The 14,867-nt window shown below is 38.6% G+C and overlaps 1 protein-coding gene across 3 annotated transcripts in view; it reads right to left on the reverse strand.

Moving 5' to 3' along the window:
- The window catches only part of WNK3 (WNK lysine deficient protein kinase 3), a gene marked incomplete at both ends in the record, with an annotated part of 147,026 nt that overhangs the window by 96,755 nt on the left and 35,404 nt on the right, over positions 1–14,867 (reverse strand). For 2 of the 3 annotated variants that reach the window (XM_082681002.1, XM_082681001.1), the window contains 5 exons: positions 3,837–3,986; positions 4,076–4,269; positions 5,085–5,379; positions 10,148–10,367; positions 13,775–13,863. In XM_082681002.1, the coding sequence (XP_082537128.1) occupies positions 3,837–3,986; positions 4,076–4,269; positions 5,085–5,379; positions 10,148–10,367; positions 13,775–13,863 (948 nt within the window). The remainder of the gene's footprint in view (positions 1–3,836; positions 3,987–4,075; positions 4,270–5,084; positions 5,380–10,147; positions 10,368–13,774; positions 13,864–14,867) is intronic. The other variant, XM_082681003.1, reaches the window with a different exon arrangement.

The following is a 14,867-nucleotide window of genomic DNA, read 5'->3' on the forward strand; positions in this document are numbered from 1 at the left end:
CTGGGGCTGGCAGTGAATAAACAGGCTGTGTTGGAGCCTTCATTGGGTAAGTGGCTGTGATGGGTAAGAAGCTTATTCCTGGGGAAGTATCACAAAGGGCAGCTACTCAGGAGCCTTCAATGGGAAAGATGGCAGTTCTGCAGGTGGTCCTGAATAAGTGTGTTGAACAGAATAAAATGGCTGTTCCAGGGACTGAATCACACTTTCAGTACTACCCTTTGACTGCTGCTGACTTACATGAGTTTCAGATTTTCATAGTACAATCCTGCTGAACATTTTTCTGTGGTGATGCCATAATCTTAGGTTGTAAAATTAATGGCTACTGCTGAATAGAGGCTTGGAAACAAGGCTTCTTCAAACGCACAGTCTGGCTTTGTGGCGCTGAAGAACCGGGAATTATAGACTCCTGATGTATCACTGAGTATGGCTGGGATATTGAATGTATCTTTTGTGAGAAGGGTGATGGGCTCCCGAATGCCCCCCAATGGAATTAGAAGGGAGCTGAGCTGTACCAGCAGCATTCTGTGCACTGCTCACATGTTGGGCAAAAGAATGATTCAACAAAGCTTGAGGGTGATTAACTAACAAGAAACTAGGAATTTGATTGGCATTTGGTAATTTGGTTAATGCCTGATTCCCATTTCTAGGGTCAGGCTCAAGTTGAAGACCAACTGTTGGATCCTGGGAAGTCATTTGTGAAGCAAGCAATATCTGAGGAGAAACTACAGAAAAGACTGGTTGTGGAACTCCAGTAACTGACAAGTCTAAAGTCATAGGTTGAGCTGAAATTTGTCCATCTGCTCCAAAGGTCAGCTATAGTTCCTAATGCTGGTGCAAGGAAAATTCAAATTATAAATGCATATACCATGGGAATTCCCTGGCGTCCACTGGTTAGGGCTTGGTGCTCTCACTGCCAGGGACCCAGGTTCAATCCCAGGTTGGGGAACTAAGATCCTGCAAGCTGCACAGTGAGGCCAAAAAACCTTTTTTTAATTAAAAAATAAAATAAATGCATATACCATGCTCATTTTAATGGTCCCAGACAGAATGATAGATAAAATAATGCTATGTTGTAAAAATTTCAGGGACTTCCCTGGTGGTGCAGTGGTTAAGAATCCACCTGCCAATGCAGGGGACACAGGTTCAATCCCTGGTCCGGGAAGATCCCACATGCCATGGAGCAACTAAGCCCGTGTGCCACAACTACTGAGCCTGTGCTCTAGAGCCCACGCGCCACAACTACTGAAGCCCGCATGCCTGGAGCCCATGCTCCACAACAAGAGAAGCCACCTTATTGAGAAGCCCACGCACAATAACAAAGAGTAGCCCCCGTTCACCACAACTAGCGAAAGCCCGTGCACAGCAATGAAGACCCAAAGCAGCCAAAAATAAATTTAAAAAAATTTTCAGAAGGTTATCAAAAAGGTGCTGGGTATAGCATTAGTCCTATAAAAATCCTAATACCATGAGTAAATGCTAATTGAATACACTAAGGGACTGAGACCAGTCCCCAGGCAACATATTGCTCATGGCTTCTCATTTATTGCACTTGCCACATAACTCATTCAAACCCTGGCAGAAATTCAGAGTAATTGAATCTGACACCTTCACACACCAGACAGTGGAAGTTCAAAAGGATTTCAATATCATAGTTAAAGGGAACAGAGAAGCTCTCTCAAGAGGAGAGGAGTGAGTTGGCTGAATACATATAGGCTGGCTGTAATAATTCCTAGAACTTGAACCACCACATTCATAAAAAGACCCCCACTGGTTAAAGTGCTTGCTTATGTGGATTCTATATATTAGGTGAAAAAGGCAGGCTACAAAATAGTATGTATGTGATATACATATGTATGTATAAACAAAGTTATATATGTATACATAGAAAAAAAAGACAAATCTAGAGTCTCTACCACCAAATGTAAACAATAATTTATTTCTAGCTGGAGAGATAGTAGGTGATTTTCACTGTCTTCTTTATAACTTTATAGGCTTTATTTTAAATAGGTAAATAACACTTTCATAAAGTTTTTAAACTTCTTTTAAAAATTTTGGAAACACATTTCAAAATACACATGCCTATATATTTACGTGGTTGAACCTAAGTTAATTTAAGCATCCATCCAACACACTTCACATTATAGTCTTAAAAAGAGATAAATCCAACCACAACATAAGCTCAAGTATGAACATATACCATATAAGCTACAAATACTAGCCAAACACCATGCACTGTCAACCATATCAGATTAAATATACCCCCAGCAGATTTTAAATGCATCTGGCATTTGTCAAGTACATGTATGTTTTCCCCTACAAGTCTGTGAGTTCTTCAGGGCAAGGACCATATTTTATCTCATTTTATATCCCCAGAGATGATGGTCATTAAAAGTTTGTTGATGAACTATGACTATATACCAATCTCTTAAAAGCAACAGATCACCAGCTGCTAACTAAATCACATACAGAGAATGCCTAGGAGCTCAGACCAACTCATTCCCAAAGAGAGAAGAGACACACAGGGGATGGTAGGGTTGAGGAAAGAAAATGGGATAACAAAGAAAAGCCCAACCATGTATCCAGAGTCCATAACCTAGGAAACCAGGATATAGTCTTGATATATGAACTCTCACAAAGACTGTGTACTCGTTGTCAGAAATGAGTACCATTGACTTTGAGAGTCTAAATGACAAAAACACTTATTTCTCCTACAGAAATAAACGTGAACCAAAAGAGTCAAGAATTTAGATGAAAGTGCTTAAAATTATAAGAGTCTATGAAATACTATTTCTACTTAACTACCAAAGACATCCTTCTACATTCAAACCAGGCTGGAAAAGTCCAATACAAAAAACAAACCATAAAAAGGGATCTGAGTCCTAAATAATTTTTTTTTAATTTATTTATTTATGTTTGGCTGTGTCGGGTCTTTGTTGCTGCGTGTGGGCTTTTCTCTAGTTGCGGTGAGTGGGGGCTACTCTTCGTTGCGACGCACGGGCTTCTCATTGCAGTGGCTTCTCTTGTTGCAGAGCACGGGCTCTAGGTGCACGGGTGCGTGGGCTCTAGAGCACAGGCTCAGTAGTTGTGGAGCATGGGCTTAGGTGCTCCGCGGCATGTGGGATCTTCCCGGACCAGGGCTCTAACCCGTGTCTCCTGCATTGGCAGGCGGATTATTTTTTTTCTTTTTTTTTAAATTTACTTTATCTTTGGCTGCATTGGGTCTTTGTTGCTGCGTGCAGGCTTTTCTCTAGCTGCGGCAAGCGGGGGCTACTCTTCGTTGCGGTATATGGGCTTCTCAGTGCAGTGGCTTCTCTTGTTGTGAAGCACAGGCTCCAGGCGCATGGGCTTCAGTAGCTGTGGTGCGCAGGCTCAGTAGTTGTGGCTCGTGGGCTCTAGAGCACAGGCTCAGTAGTTGTGGCACATGGGCTTAGTTGCTCCACGGCATGTGGGATCTTCCTGGACCAGGGCTCGAACCTGTGTTCCCTGCATTGGCAGGAGGATTCTTAACCACTGTGCCACCAGGGAAGCCCTGGCAGGTGGATTCTTAACCACTGCACCACCAGGGAAGTCCCCTAAATAAACTTTTTTATCCGTATATGGAGTTCTCAGTTTCTCTTCCAATTATACAAGCAGTGTCTCAAGATTCTAGTTACACAATGTTAGACACATCCTCAAGAAGAATGTCTTAAGTGAAGGAAAGTATAAACAACTTTTTGCTTTCAGTGACTTTTATATAAACTAGGATGAATTTATGAAAGAGAGCCTTTGCCTGTCAGAAAACCTAGGCAGTGTTAAATAAGTTTAAGTGAATACAGAGCCTCTAAAATGTATCTTACCTTTACCTGTGAGACCTTTGGGACACTTAATGGCAAAAACTGGAGTTGTGAGACAAGCGGAGGTCCAAGGACATGTACAGGCAGAACAGTGGACTGACCTTGAAGCAAAGGCAAAATTTGGGGCTGAGTCAGCTTTGGCTGCTTCTGCAACTGTTAAAAAAAAAATTAAAGATAAACTCTCCCATTTACAGTAAATATACTGATTATATATTTAAAATATATTTAAAACTTCACCTCACCCCTGAAATCTGCTGGTGATGTCCCACTAGCTGCTGGGATGGATAAATTTTCCCTGGAACATTTATTTCAGCCTGTGGGTTGTTAGAAACCATTTGAGAGCCCATCATCTGGTCTGAGGAGTAGGCTATACTGGGCTGATTTGAAGTTTCTGAATGTATAACTGATCCAGCTCCTGCCTCAGACAAACTGTCACCTATGGCAAAGAAAACAAGTGATAGGTAGAAGGGAAAAACTTGAAACACAAGGTCCAAATAGCACAGGAAATGGTAAGTGTTTCTTTAATTTTTTTTCTTTTTTACTCTGACAACCTTAAACAGCTTCAAATAAAATATGTACACTGCAGAATTAATAAAAAACCATCATGTAAACTCTCCATGTTGATACTGTGGTATAACTAAAATATTCTTAGTAAAGCAAAACTACAAAGAATCACATAAAAGTCAACTCGATTTGCTGGCCATTTCATGCATATCCTAACTAATCTTTGTTTGCCATTAGGATTTCAGTAAAATCTAGGTAGCATATTCTCATTCTCCTAGAATCTGGCTAGAAAATAATACTGCCTTTATGGAACAACTGGTTATGACTACGAAAATACTGTGTCCTTCTAGAGAAGAGAATGCGTTACAGCAGAAATATTAGAGAAACTGTGTTAATTTTATACTTGGGTCTAAAATACAAAAGTTCTTAAAGTCTAGAAAATTCCCTCTTGAAGAATAAATTCTATCTTTAGTTGCATATCTTCTTTACTAAAGGATTTACCATGAGACCCTTAAAAATGGTAAAAAGATTATAATCCTTATTCAACTAGTACCTTGGACAAGTCACTTAGCAGGACAGTTTCTTAATTTTAAAATAAGGAAACTATCTGCCTTGCCTATTTCAGGGATTTTGTAAAAGGATTAATGAAATGATAGATAACAAAATGCTTTGAAACATACAAAAGTACTATTTAAAGATAAGGGAATACAATTACACATTTCCTTTTATAAATTATAACTGTGTTACTTGTAACAGAGGAGCAATGCCATTGTGGTTTTCTTTGCAGAAGCTGTTGTCGCACATGTTGATCAACTTCAGTTTCTTCACATTCAGCCCCGCTGTGCTGAGCAGGAGGAGGGGGCAAAGCTGTATTTTGGGGCTGAGGGAGTACATTCCCCACAGACTTGCACTGGGAGTCTCTGCGTTCTTCCAAACAGCCAGCTGGCTTCTTCTCCCTTGTCTTCTTTATCAGGGCCACCCGGTCTCTAATGGACTTAGCAACAGCTTTGGAATCACTTTCATGGAAGAATCCTGACTTGACCTACAAACAAAACATAATAAGCAAACCACATCTTTAAGATTTTTACTTTTACTTTTTACTAGCAGAGTTATTTTCTGCCCCCAAATTCCAAATGCTATTAAATAACAGTTAATTTGTTTCTATGTTCTTTCTTAATCAGACATGCATGAATGCCAGAGCCTTTAGTAAGAAAAGCAACACTATTACCAAGCATTGTTGAAATAATTCTGGCTTTAAACAAAAACAAACAAATAGCTTGGTATTTCAGTACATGCAGTCTTATTACAGGTAATTTATGACTGCCATTAAGTCTTGTGAAACATTAAAAAGGTTTCCTCATTCAACAACAGTAAGTGTCTACAATGTGCCCAGTATTGGGCTCTGGAGACATATAAGTGCCTAAGCTGGTCCTTTGTCCTATATGCACACACAAGCTGGTGGTGAGAGAAGGATAAAAACAATATAAGGGGCTTCCCTGGTGGCGCAGTGGTTAAGAATCTGCCTGCCAAGGCAGGGGACATGGGTTTGAGCCCTGGTGCGGGAAGATCCCACATGCCGCGGAGCAACTAAGTCCGTGCACCACAACTACTGAGCCTGCACTCTAGAGCCCGTGAGCCACAACTACTGAGCCCACGTGCCACAACTACTGAAGCCTGAGCACCTAGAGCCCGTGCTCCGCAACAAGAGAAGCCACCGCAATGAGAAGCCCATGCACCGCAACGAAGAGTAGCCCCCGCTGGCCGCAACTAGAGAAAGCCCGTGCACGGCAACGAAGACCCAACACAGCCAAAAATAAATAAATAAAGTAAATAAAAATTTTTAAAAAACATAAAGTAAAATAAAAGGTAGAAATGAGCTGCTGCAAAAGCCCTAAAGGAGCACAAGCCTCTCTGGTGAAAGCAGAGAAAGTATCACAGAGGAAGGTAAAGTCTGACCTGGATTAAAACAAAACAAGGAACTTGCAGGCTATTGAGGGAGAGGTAGATGAAGTTCAGAGATCAACACTCTAGGCAGAGGAAGTATGCTTATGGCAAAGTGCTATATCTTACTAGGTGTTAGAAGAGTGACAGAAGTTAAGGGCTTATTGTCTGAAAGGAACAGGGCTGAGTAACAGAGATAATGACTTGAGGAGGTGCCATGGCATATTATTCTCAGTCCTACAATCTGTTTTTTAAAGCATATCATGGGGGTCTGCAGACTCGGGGAAATTTCATCGTAGTTGAAAAATGATTAAAATGTTAGATGGAATCCATATATTTAATTTCACTCCCTCCCAAAGTTCAAAAAACACTCCCAGAGTAAATGGATTTTTAAGTCATAAACTCACAAGAATAGAAAGAATAAAGGCAACAGCAACAACAGACAATGTTTTGGACATTTGGGGATGTGGAAAACAAACAGATAATAACTGACCTAGTGGACCTGAAAAAGTGAACCAGGGAAAGCTGAAAATCATTCCCATTTATACTGAATAATACTCGTAACACACAGGAACTGGCAGTACCAGGTACTTACAGAACTGGGTAAAGTCAAAAGAGATGACTAAAATAAGGAAGACTAAGTGAAAGGGTTTTGAGAAGTAGTTAGGTATTAGGTCCCTGTGCTCCACCCTCCAGTCCACACCTTTGGGTGATTGCTTCTTCCCTACCCGAGAAGTCTGTAATTTTGTTCTCTGGAGAGGGTAAAAGAGGATCATATCTGGACTAGGGAACACCAGGCACAGTTGAGGGTATGGCTACCATAACAAAAACAAGAAGATTAAATGGACCATATGCATGCTGAACGCCATACACAGAAACCCCCAGCCCTCTTCCCCACTTGGCTACCAAAATATCAGTAACCAGATCCTTACCCTCCAGGCAGGATATTGAAAGATGCTTCTCTGGAGAATCTGGCCAATCCAAGAAGAAAGACCCACAACTATTTATGTCAAAGATTCCCCAATTATTGGCCCACCTAGATACTTGAGAGTAGAGGTTAACACGTCTGACATAAGCGATCATACCATCCAATCAGCTTGTTAGTCCCTGTCATAGGCAAAATCATGGCCCCTCAAAGATGTCCCATCCTAATCCTCAAACCTGTGAATATGATGAGATAGCACTCCCATTATTGAGCTATACACAATTGACCTTAAGACAGAAAGATCTGGGTGAGCCTTTTACCAGCTAGTGAAGGATTAAACTTGCCATTCCTGACTTTGAAGATGGAGTGGGGGCATGTGAAAGGACTGAAGAACAGTCCCTAGGAGCTGAGAGTGACCCCCAGCTAACAGCCAGAAAGGAAATGAAGACCTTAGTCTTACAACTGCATGGAACTAAACTCTGTCAACAACCTGGTTGAGCCCAAAAGCAGATTCTCTCCCAGAGCCTCCAGCTAAGAGTCCAGGCCACCAAACCTTGATTTCAGCCTGTGAGACTCTAAGCAGAGAATCCAGTAAAGCCTACCAGGACTTCTGACCCACGGAACTGAAATAATAAAAGGGTGTTGTTTTAGCCCACTAAATCTGTGGTAACTTGCTATACAGCAATAGAAAACTAATAGTCTCCTACTATTGATCATGAGCAGCCAGCCAAGAATAACCAGAAATATGAGAAAAGCCTCTAACAAGAAGATGGAGCACAAAACCAACAAAAAACCCCAGCAACTTGGAGAAAAGATACTATGCAGGGAGGAAAAAAAGTGTCAAAAACACTCTCTTCACTAAAATTACAGAGAGGTGCCATAATATCGCATCCACAAAACAAAGAACAAGACGTTTACTCTAAAAAAGGAACAGACCAAAAAAAAAAAAATGAAAAGGAACTCTTGAAATTAAAAACAAGATAGTAGAAACGAAAAACTCAATGGAAGAGTTAGAAAATAAAGTTGACAATGTCTTCCAGAAAGGAGAATAAAAAGACAAAAAGATAGAAAATAGAAAAGAACATTGGAGAAACAGTCCAAGAGGCCAAACATCCAAATAATAGCAGTTCTAGAAAGAGAAAACAAAGAGAAAACAAAGGGAAAGAACTCAACAATAAAATACTTTTAAGAAATTTTCCAGAAACTAAAGGATATGAGTCCACTGAGTATCCAACACAGTGGATGAAAACAGACCCCAACCAAGACACACTGTGAAAATTTATAATCCTGAGAAGAAAGAGAAGATATTACAAGCTTCCAGAGAAGAAAAAATGGATCACATGCAAAAGATCCAGAAAACAGAACATCTTTGTATTTCTCAATATCAATACTGAAAGCTAGAATATCATGGAGCAATGACTTTAAATTTTTTTAATTGCCAACCTAAAATGACTTAGCCAGCCAAATATGAAGACAGAATAAAGATGTTTTTAATACATGCAAGTCTCAAAGAATTTACCTCCCATATACCCTTTCTTAAGAAGTTGGCAGAGGAAGTGAGCCACTAAAACAAAAGGTAAGCAAAGAAAGAGAAAGACATGGGATTTAGGACACATGAATTCCAATACAGGAGAGAGGCAGAGAAGTCTAGAATGATAGTAAAAAGAAAGATCAGTATGATAGTTATGTAGCAGATGTCCAAGACAATCATTCTAGATTAGAACCATGTGACTAGAAAGATAGGCATGTTAAAGGCTATCATCTCCAAGATACCCACTGTCAATGTCCCATACTCCTTTTATTTATTTATTTTAATTTATTTATTTTTGGCTGCGTTGGGTCTTTGTTGCAGTGCATGGGCTTCTCATTGCAGTGGCTTCTCTTGTTGCAGAGCATAGACTCTAGGCACACGAACTTCAGTAGTTGTGGCTCGCGGGGTCTAGAGTGCAGGCTCAGTAGTGATGGCACACGGGCTTAGTTGCCCCGCGGCATGTGGAATCTTCCCGGCCCAGGGCTCAAACCCGTGTCCCCTGCATTGGCAGGTGGATTCTTAACCACTGAGCCACAAGGGAAGTCCCCATACTCCTTTTAAACCTGAGGACAGAATGCCCAGGTGAGCCTGGCTCAAAGTATCTGGACTTTGCTAATTTGACCACATGCTGCTGAAGCTCATGCACACCCTCCCTCCAAGTACTGCACAGCCTGGATCGGGCATGCACATACATTCCACCCAACAGAAGTTATCTGCTGTCTTCTACTCTTGCGGGGGGAGCGGGTCATGGGGAGATGAGAAGTAGAGAAGTCAGAGGGGCCCACTCCCCGTCAAAGCATATTGTTACCAGACAACTAATTTTTCTGGTCTGCACAACAGCCCTCTGGTACCCTAACTGTGGTGAGCCATGTGTGTTTCCCTGGACTCACATGTGACCTCACCCTGATGACCTCCCTAGACTCGGCTCTCATAAACTCTTAGGGAAGCTGAAGCCTGACTATGACCGAGAGACTGTTCAGCTTATCCCTTCCTGGGCATCTTCACCTAACAGTAACTTCAGTAACCAGCTAGGTGTGTGTTTGCCACTCTGGTTTTCAAAACAAAATAATATATATTATTTAGGTAAACTATAATGAAAAGCAAAGGAATGAGTAACACAAAAGTCAGGGTAGATATGACCTGTGGTAATGAGGGAGAGGAACGCAAGTGGGGGAGGGGCACACAGGTAGCTTCTAAAGTTCCAGTAGTGTTCTATTTCTTAACAAAAGTAGAGTTTTACTATTCTTTTTATACTGTACATACAAATTTAATATACTCTGTTGTAGAGATATATTTCACAATAAAATTACAATTTAAATAAAGAAAATGAGAGGAAAGAAAGCAATCAGAAGGAGAAAGGAATCAACCCTGATACTATAAGGGGAGGGGAAGCCAGTGGTAGGATTCACTTACCATTTCATATGCTACTTCCTCAGGTGTATCTGTTTCTAAATTGAAACTGAATTCAATAGCTTCATTGTCTTTATGCTTGCCTTTCAATTTTTTAGGGTCTTCAACCCAGAGCCTTAAAGCCAGAGATGAATTTGAGCAATCATCTTCCTCCGCTAACTCCACCCTTAGCCCTGTATCTTCAGCAAAAAATGCGTGGTTTAGTAGGTCCCTGACAGACAACCTAATAAACAAAATACAAATCTGTTATCAATTCTTCCAATCATAAACAAGGTATAGAGCACTTAGTTAGTAAAAATTGTGTCAAAGTAACAACCTGATTTAAAATTTTCTATTAATTAAACCATTAATCTGCCTTCTTATAAAAACCAAATCTTATATCCAATTTATTATTACCAAGGATGCAAAGAAATCCCAACTAACATGCATTTGTAGTGATCTTAATTAAGGATTATTAACAGTAACATATCTAGATACTGAAGTTTAACATACCTAAAGGTATGCCTAGAGATAATTAGAGAAGTGCTGCAGTAAACGTCAGATGGACTGAGTATCTTCCCTAAGCCACTGGCTTAAGTTACTAAAACTCACACAACAGATTGTTGGCAAAGGAAACTAAAAACTCTTCGAGGTATATAAACTCTAAAGTAAATTAGGAATTCAAACACTTTTACAAATGTTATAAATAGAAGTCATTAACTCTATTAACAATAATCTAGTCAGTGTACTTCACTCTTTAGGGAACGCCATGGGTGAAGCTAATTCAGTTCAGTAAAGTCACATGGTTTTCTTAAAGTATTTAAGTCCAGTATCCTAGGCCAAAGTATACATATAATGGATACAACTCTAGTCTAATATTAGGGATTAACCATCTCTGAAGAGAAACAAACACAGAGGTTCAAAAGATTCTTTTATAAGCTGGGAGAGTTAATTTCCTTTTCTTTGACCAACTTCTAAAATAGATAAATAATATCTATCTATATTACAGGCCAGTGAGAGCTATAACTGATGTATTCCATAGTTTGTATGTAGAAAGCCCATCCTGCACTATTTAAAACAGACAAAGCACATTGACAGCATGGTATCCTGTAAGTTGAGGATTTTCAACCTTCTACATTTTTAGTGATCAAGAGACAAACACTTAACTAAGACAGTTTTATAAAAAACAAGCTTGCTCAGACTAATTAGTCTTAAGGCTAAGGTGAGATGTGTTTAAGAAGGTACAACCAAGTTAAGCACTCTGCTTCTAAATGAAAGTTTTGCCTAGATATTTTTACTAAGGAATAACCACTGCAATAGCAGCAGACAATATCATTCATTAAATACTTATTACTCTGTTAGGTATTTTATATGCATTCATTAACTTTTTTTTTTTTTTTTTTTTTTGCGGTATGCGGGCCTCTCACTGTTGTGGCCTCTCCCGTTGTGGAGCACAGGCTCCGGACGCGCAGGCTCAGTGGCCATGGCTCACGGGCCCAGCCGCTCCGCGGCATGTGGGATCTTCCCGGACCGGGGCACAAACCCGTGTTCCCTGCATCGGCAGGAGGACTCCCAACCACTGCACCACCAGGGAAGCCCAATTATCTTTTTAACTATCAAAATAATACCTATTTTGAGGAACAGCTAAAGTAAGTTTCTCAAGATCACACTGGCTAAGTGTGAGTCCAGATTTGAGTCTTATTCTGCTGTGGAAGCCTGTGCTCTTTCCAAAACACTAATGTGCCATAAATCCTTTTGAATATTCCAGTGTTCTTTGGTAATAGATCATAATTAAAATGCTGTACAAACAACAATCAGAAACCAAACTAAAATGGCTACTTCAACACAGTAGTTTTAGCATAGCTTAAAAAAAAGCATGCCTAAATTACTACAACTCAAAAACGACAACAACAAAATAAACAACTCAATTTTTTAAAAAGGCAAAGGACTTGAATAGACATTTCTCCAAAGAAGATATACAAATGGCCAATAAGCACATGGAAAGATACTCAACGTTATTAGTCCTTAGGGAAATGCAAATCAAAACCACAATAAGATACCACTTTATACCCATTAGGATGCCTATTAACAAAAAATGGAAAATAAGTGTTAGGGAGGACGCTGAGAAATTGGAACCATCACACATTGCTGGAAGGAATGCAAAATGATGCAGTCTCTATGGAAAAAATATAGTGGTTCTTCAAAAAATTAAATATATTATTACCGTATGATTCAGTAATTCTACTCCTAGGTATATACCAAAAAGAATTAAAAGCAGACTCAAGAAGATACTTGTTCACCAATGTTCATGCCGCATTATTCACAATAGCCAAGAGGCAGAAATAACCAAAGTGTCCATTAACAGATGAATGGATAAACAAAATGTGGTGTGTGTGTGTGTGTATACACACACACACACACACACACACACACACGCACACACAAAGGAATAGTATTCAACCGTAAAAACAAAGGAAATTCTGATACATGCTATAACATGGATCAACGTTTAAACACTATGCTATGTGAAATAAGCCAGACGCAAAAGGAAAAATATTTTATGATTCTACTTATATGAGGTACCTACATAGAAGTAGAGACAAAGTAGAATAGAGGTTGGCAGGGGTTGACGGGAAAGGGAGTGGGGAGTTACTGTTTAATGGGCACAGAGTTTCTGTTTGGGATGATGAGAAAGTTCTGGAAATAGTGGTGATGGTTGTACAACAATGTGAATGTGCATAATGTCACTGAATTGTACATTTTAAAATGATTAAAATGGTGACTCTTAGGTTATTTATATTTTACCATAATTAAAATATAGAGATATATAGATATAGCCTGTTGGCACAAACACCAAGAATGTTGTGTAATAAAGCTATAATTAAACAGGCTTTATCTTAGTGACTTTTTATATTTTCAGATATGCAACACTAAACTTAGATAGATAACTAATAAAAATGGGAGACAGTCAGTGAAATGCTGGTGGAAATAATTTCTATAAAGGATCTATCACCTTATTAATCATAATCAATAAGGAGGTAAAAATCAAAATACTAACCGAGCAATTTGAGTCAGTAACTGTCCAAAGCTCAAATTAAAGGGAAAAGCTAAAACTAAAAGGAATTGTCCATAAGAAAAATAGAAATTGTGATACAAATAAATCTAGAATACTATTTCTTGAACAAAAATAGCCCTATCAGCATTATCGTTATCATGACACAGGACATTATGGACAAATAAAAAACATCTGGTGAATTGATGGTTAAATTTTTTCTTAAACTATCATAAAAAACCATTTAAGTACTTATGTGAAGGTGACAATGCAGGAAACTCTCTACTATCTACCAACTGTTAGAAGCAAGTTAACCTGGGAGGGGGTCCCACTGACTGTTAAACTGATGGCTGAAGATGATCTTGTCACAACACACACAGACAAACACAATCCAAATTTCGGTTCAAGGAAAATTCAGCACATGATATCAGTTTAAAATGGCAAACAAGATGCACTGATACACTTCACTCTAGTCAGTATGGTTTGGATTCCACTGAAAAGTCATACCCAGCATGATTCAAAGATCAGAAAAAGACCCAGCTCAAGATAAGAGAAAAATTCATCCATCAGTCATGTCATTTCACTACATATGCACCCACCTTTCAGATTTATTTTGACGAATACATCCCTCGATGATTTCTTTCACTTCAGGATCAGTGACTTTATTGAAACTGGCTGGTTTTATACCCTGGAAGAAGAAAAACGGTTTCTAGTCACAAATCAAGCAACTGAAAGCCGAAGCCAACATCATTACTAAAATAATGATTTTTTTACCACTAAACCATATTCAAATTTTAAATGAGATATATACACACAGTATAAGTTTAACAACTTTTTGACAAGGATTTTGTCATAGCTCTACAAAAAACAGTGAAAAATTGTAAATGATCTAAATCTCTAATAACAGAGGTAATATTACATAAATTATGTGATATACATATATATGCATATGCTAATACACGGAAACTAAACATGTTCTCATAGTAATTAATAATGTGGAGAATTCTCATGCTGCAACATTAAGTAGGAAAAAAACAGGATCCCAAAATGTACATACAGTATAACCCCAATTAGTAAAATATAATAAACAAGTATCTTTTTGAAATCAGAAAAGTCAGTTATTAAAAAACACTTTTAGAAATTCCAAATAAGGGCTTCTCTATCGCAAACATTTCAAATCAATATTTCAAAGTCTTCTAGAATGGCTAGACACAATGAGCAATCAGTAAACATATATATAAAATATATATATTGTTATATATACATAAACTTTTGAGAAATCTATATTATGTTTATCCTTAAACAATACCAAAATAGTGAGAGAACCTCAAGCTAATTATCAGGTTCTAGGAATTTAATATCAAATTAATGAGGTCCAGATAATTCAAAATGTTCTTATAATAACTGTTAGCTGCCTAAATGTACTTATTTTACATTCTGTTACCCTTAATTTATGGGTTTTAGATTTAAAAAATAATACAAGAACATTGCCATCATTTAATAGAAAATTCAAAATTAAGCTATAAGCAGAAAGGTATAATAGAAAAATTATCATGGAATGAGGCAATCTAAGATCTAGTTCTGGGTCTTCACACTACCTCACAGAATACAGAATCAGAAAGCCAAGTACCATATCCTAGATAAATCTGGTGAGATTAGGAGTTAATTTGGGCCTCAAATTCAAGAAGCTTT

The sequence above is a fragment of the Grampus griseus genome (assembly GCF_964374135.1).
Source record: "Grampus griseus genome assembly, chromosome: X".
Lineage (NCBI taxonomy): Eukaryota > Metazoa > Chordata > Mammalia > Artiodactyla > Delphinidae > Grampus > Grampus griseus.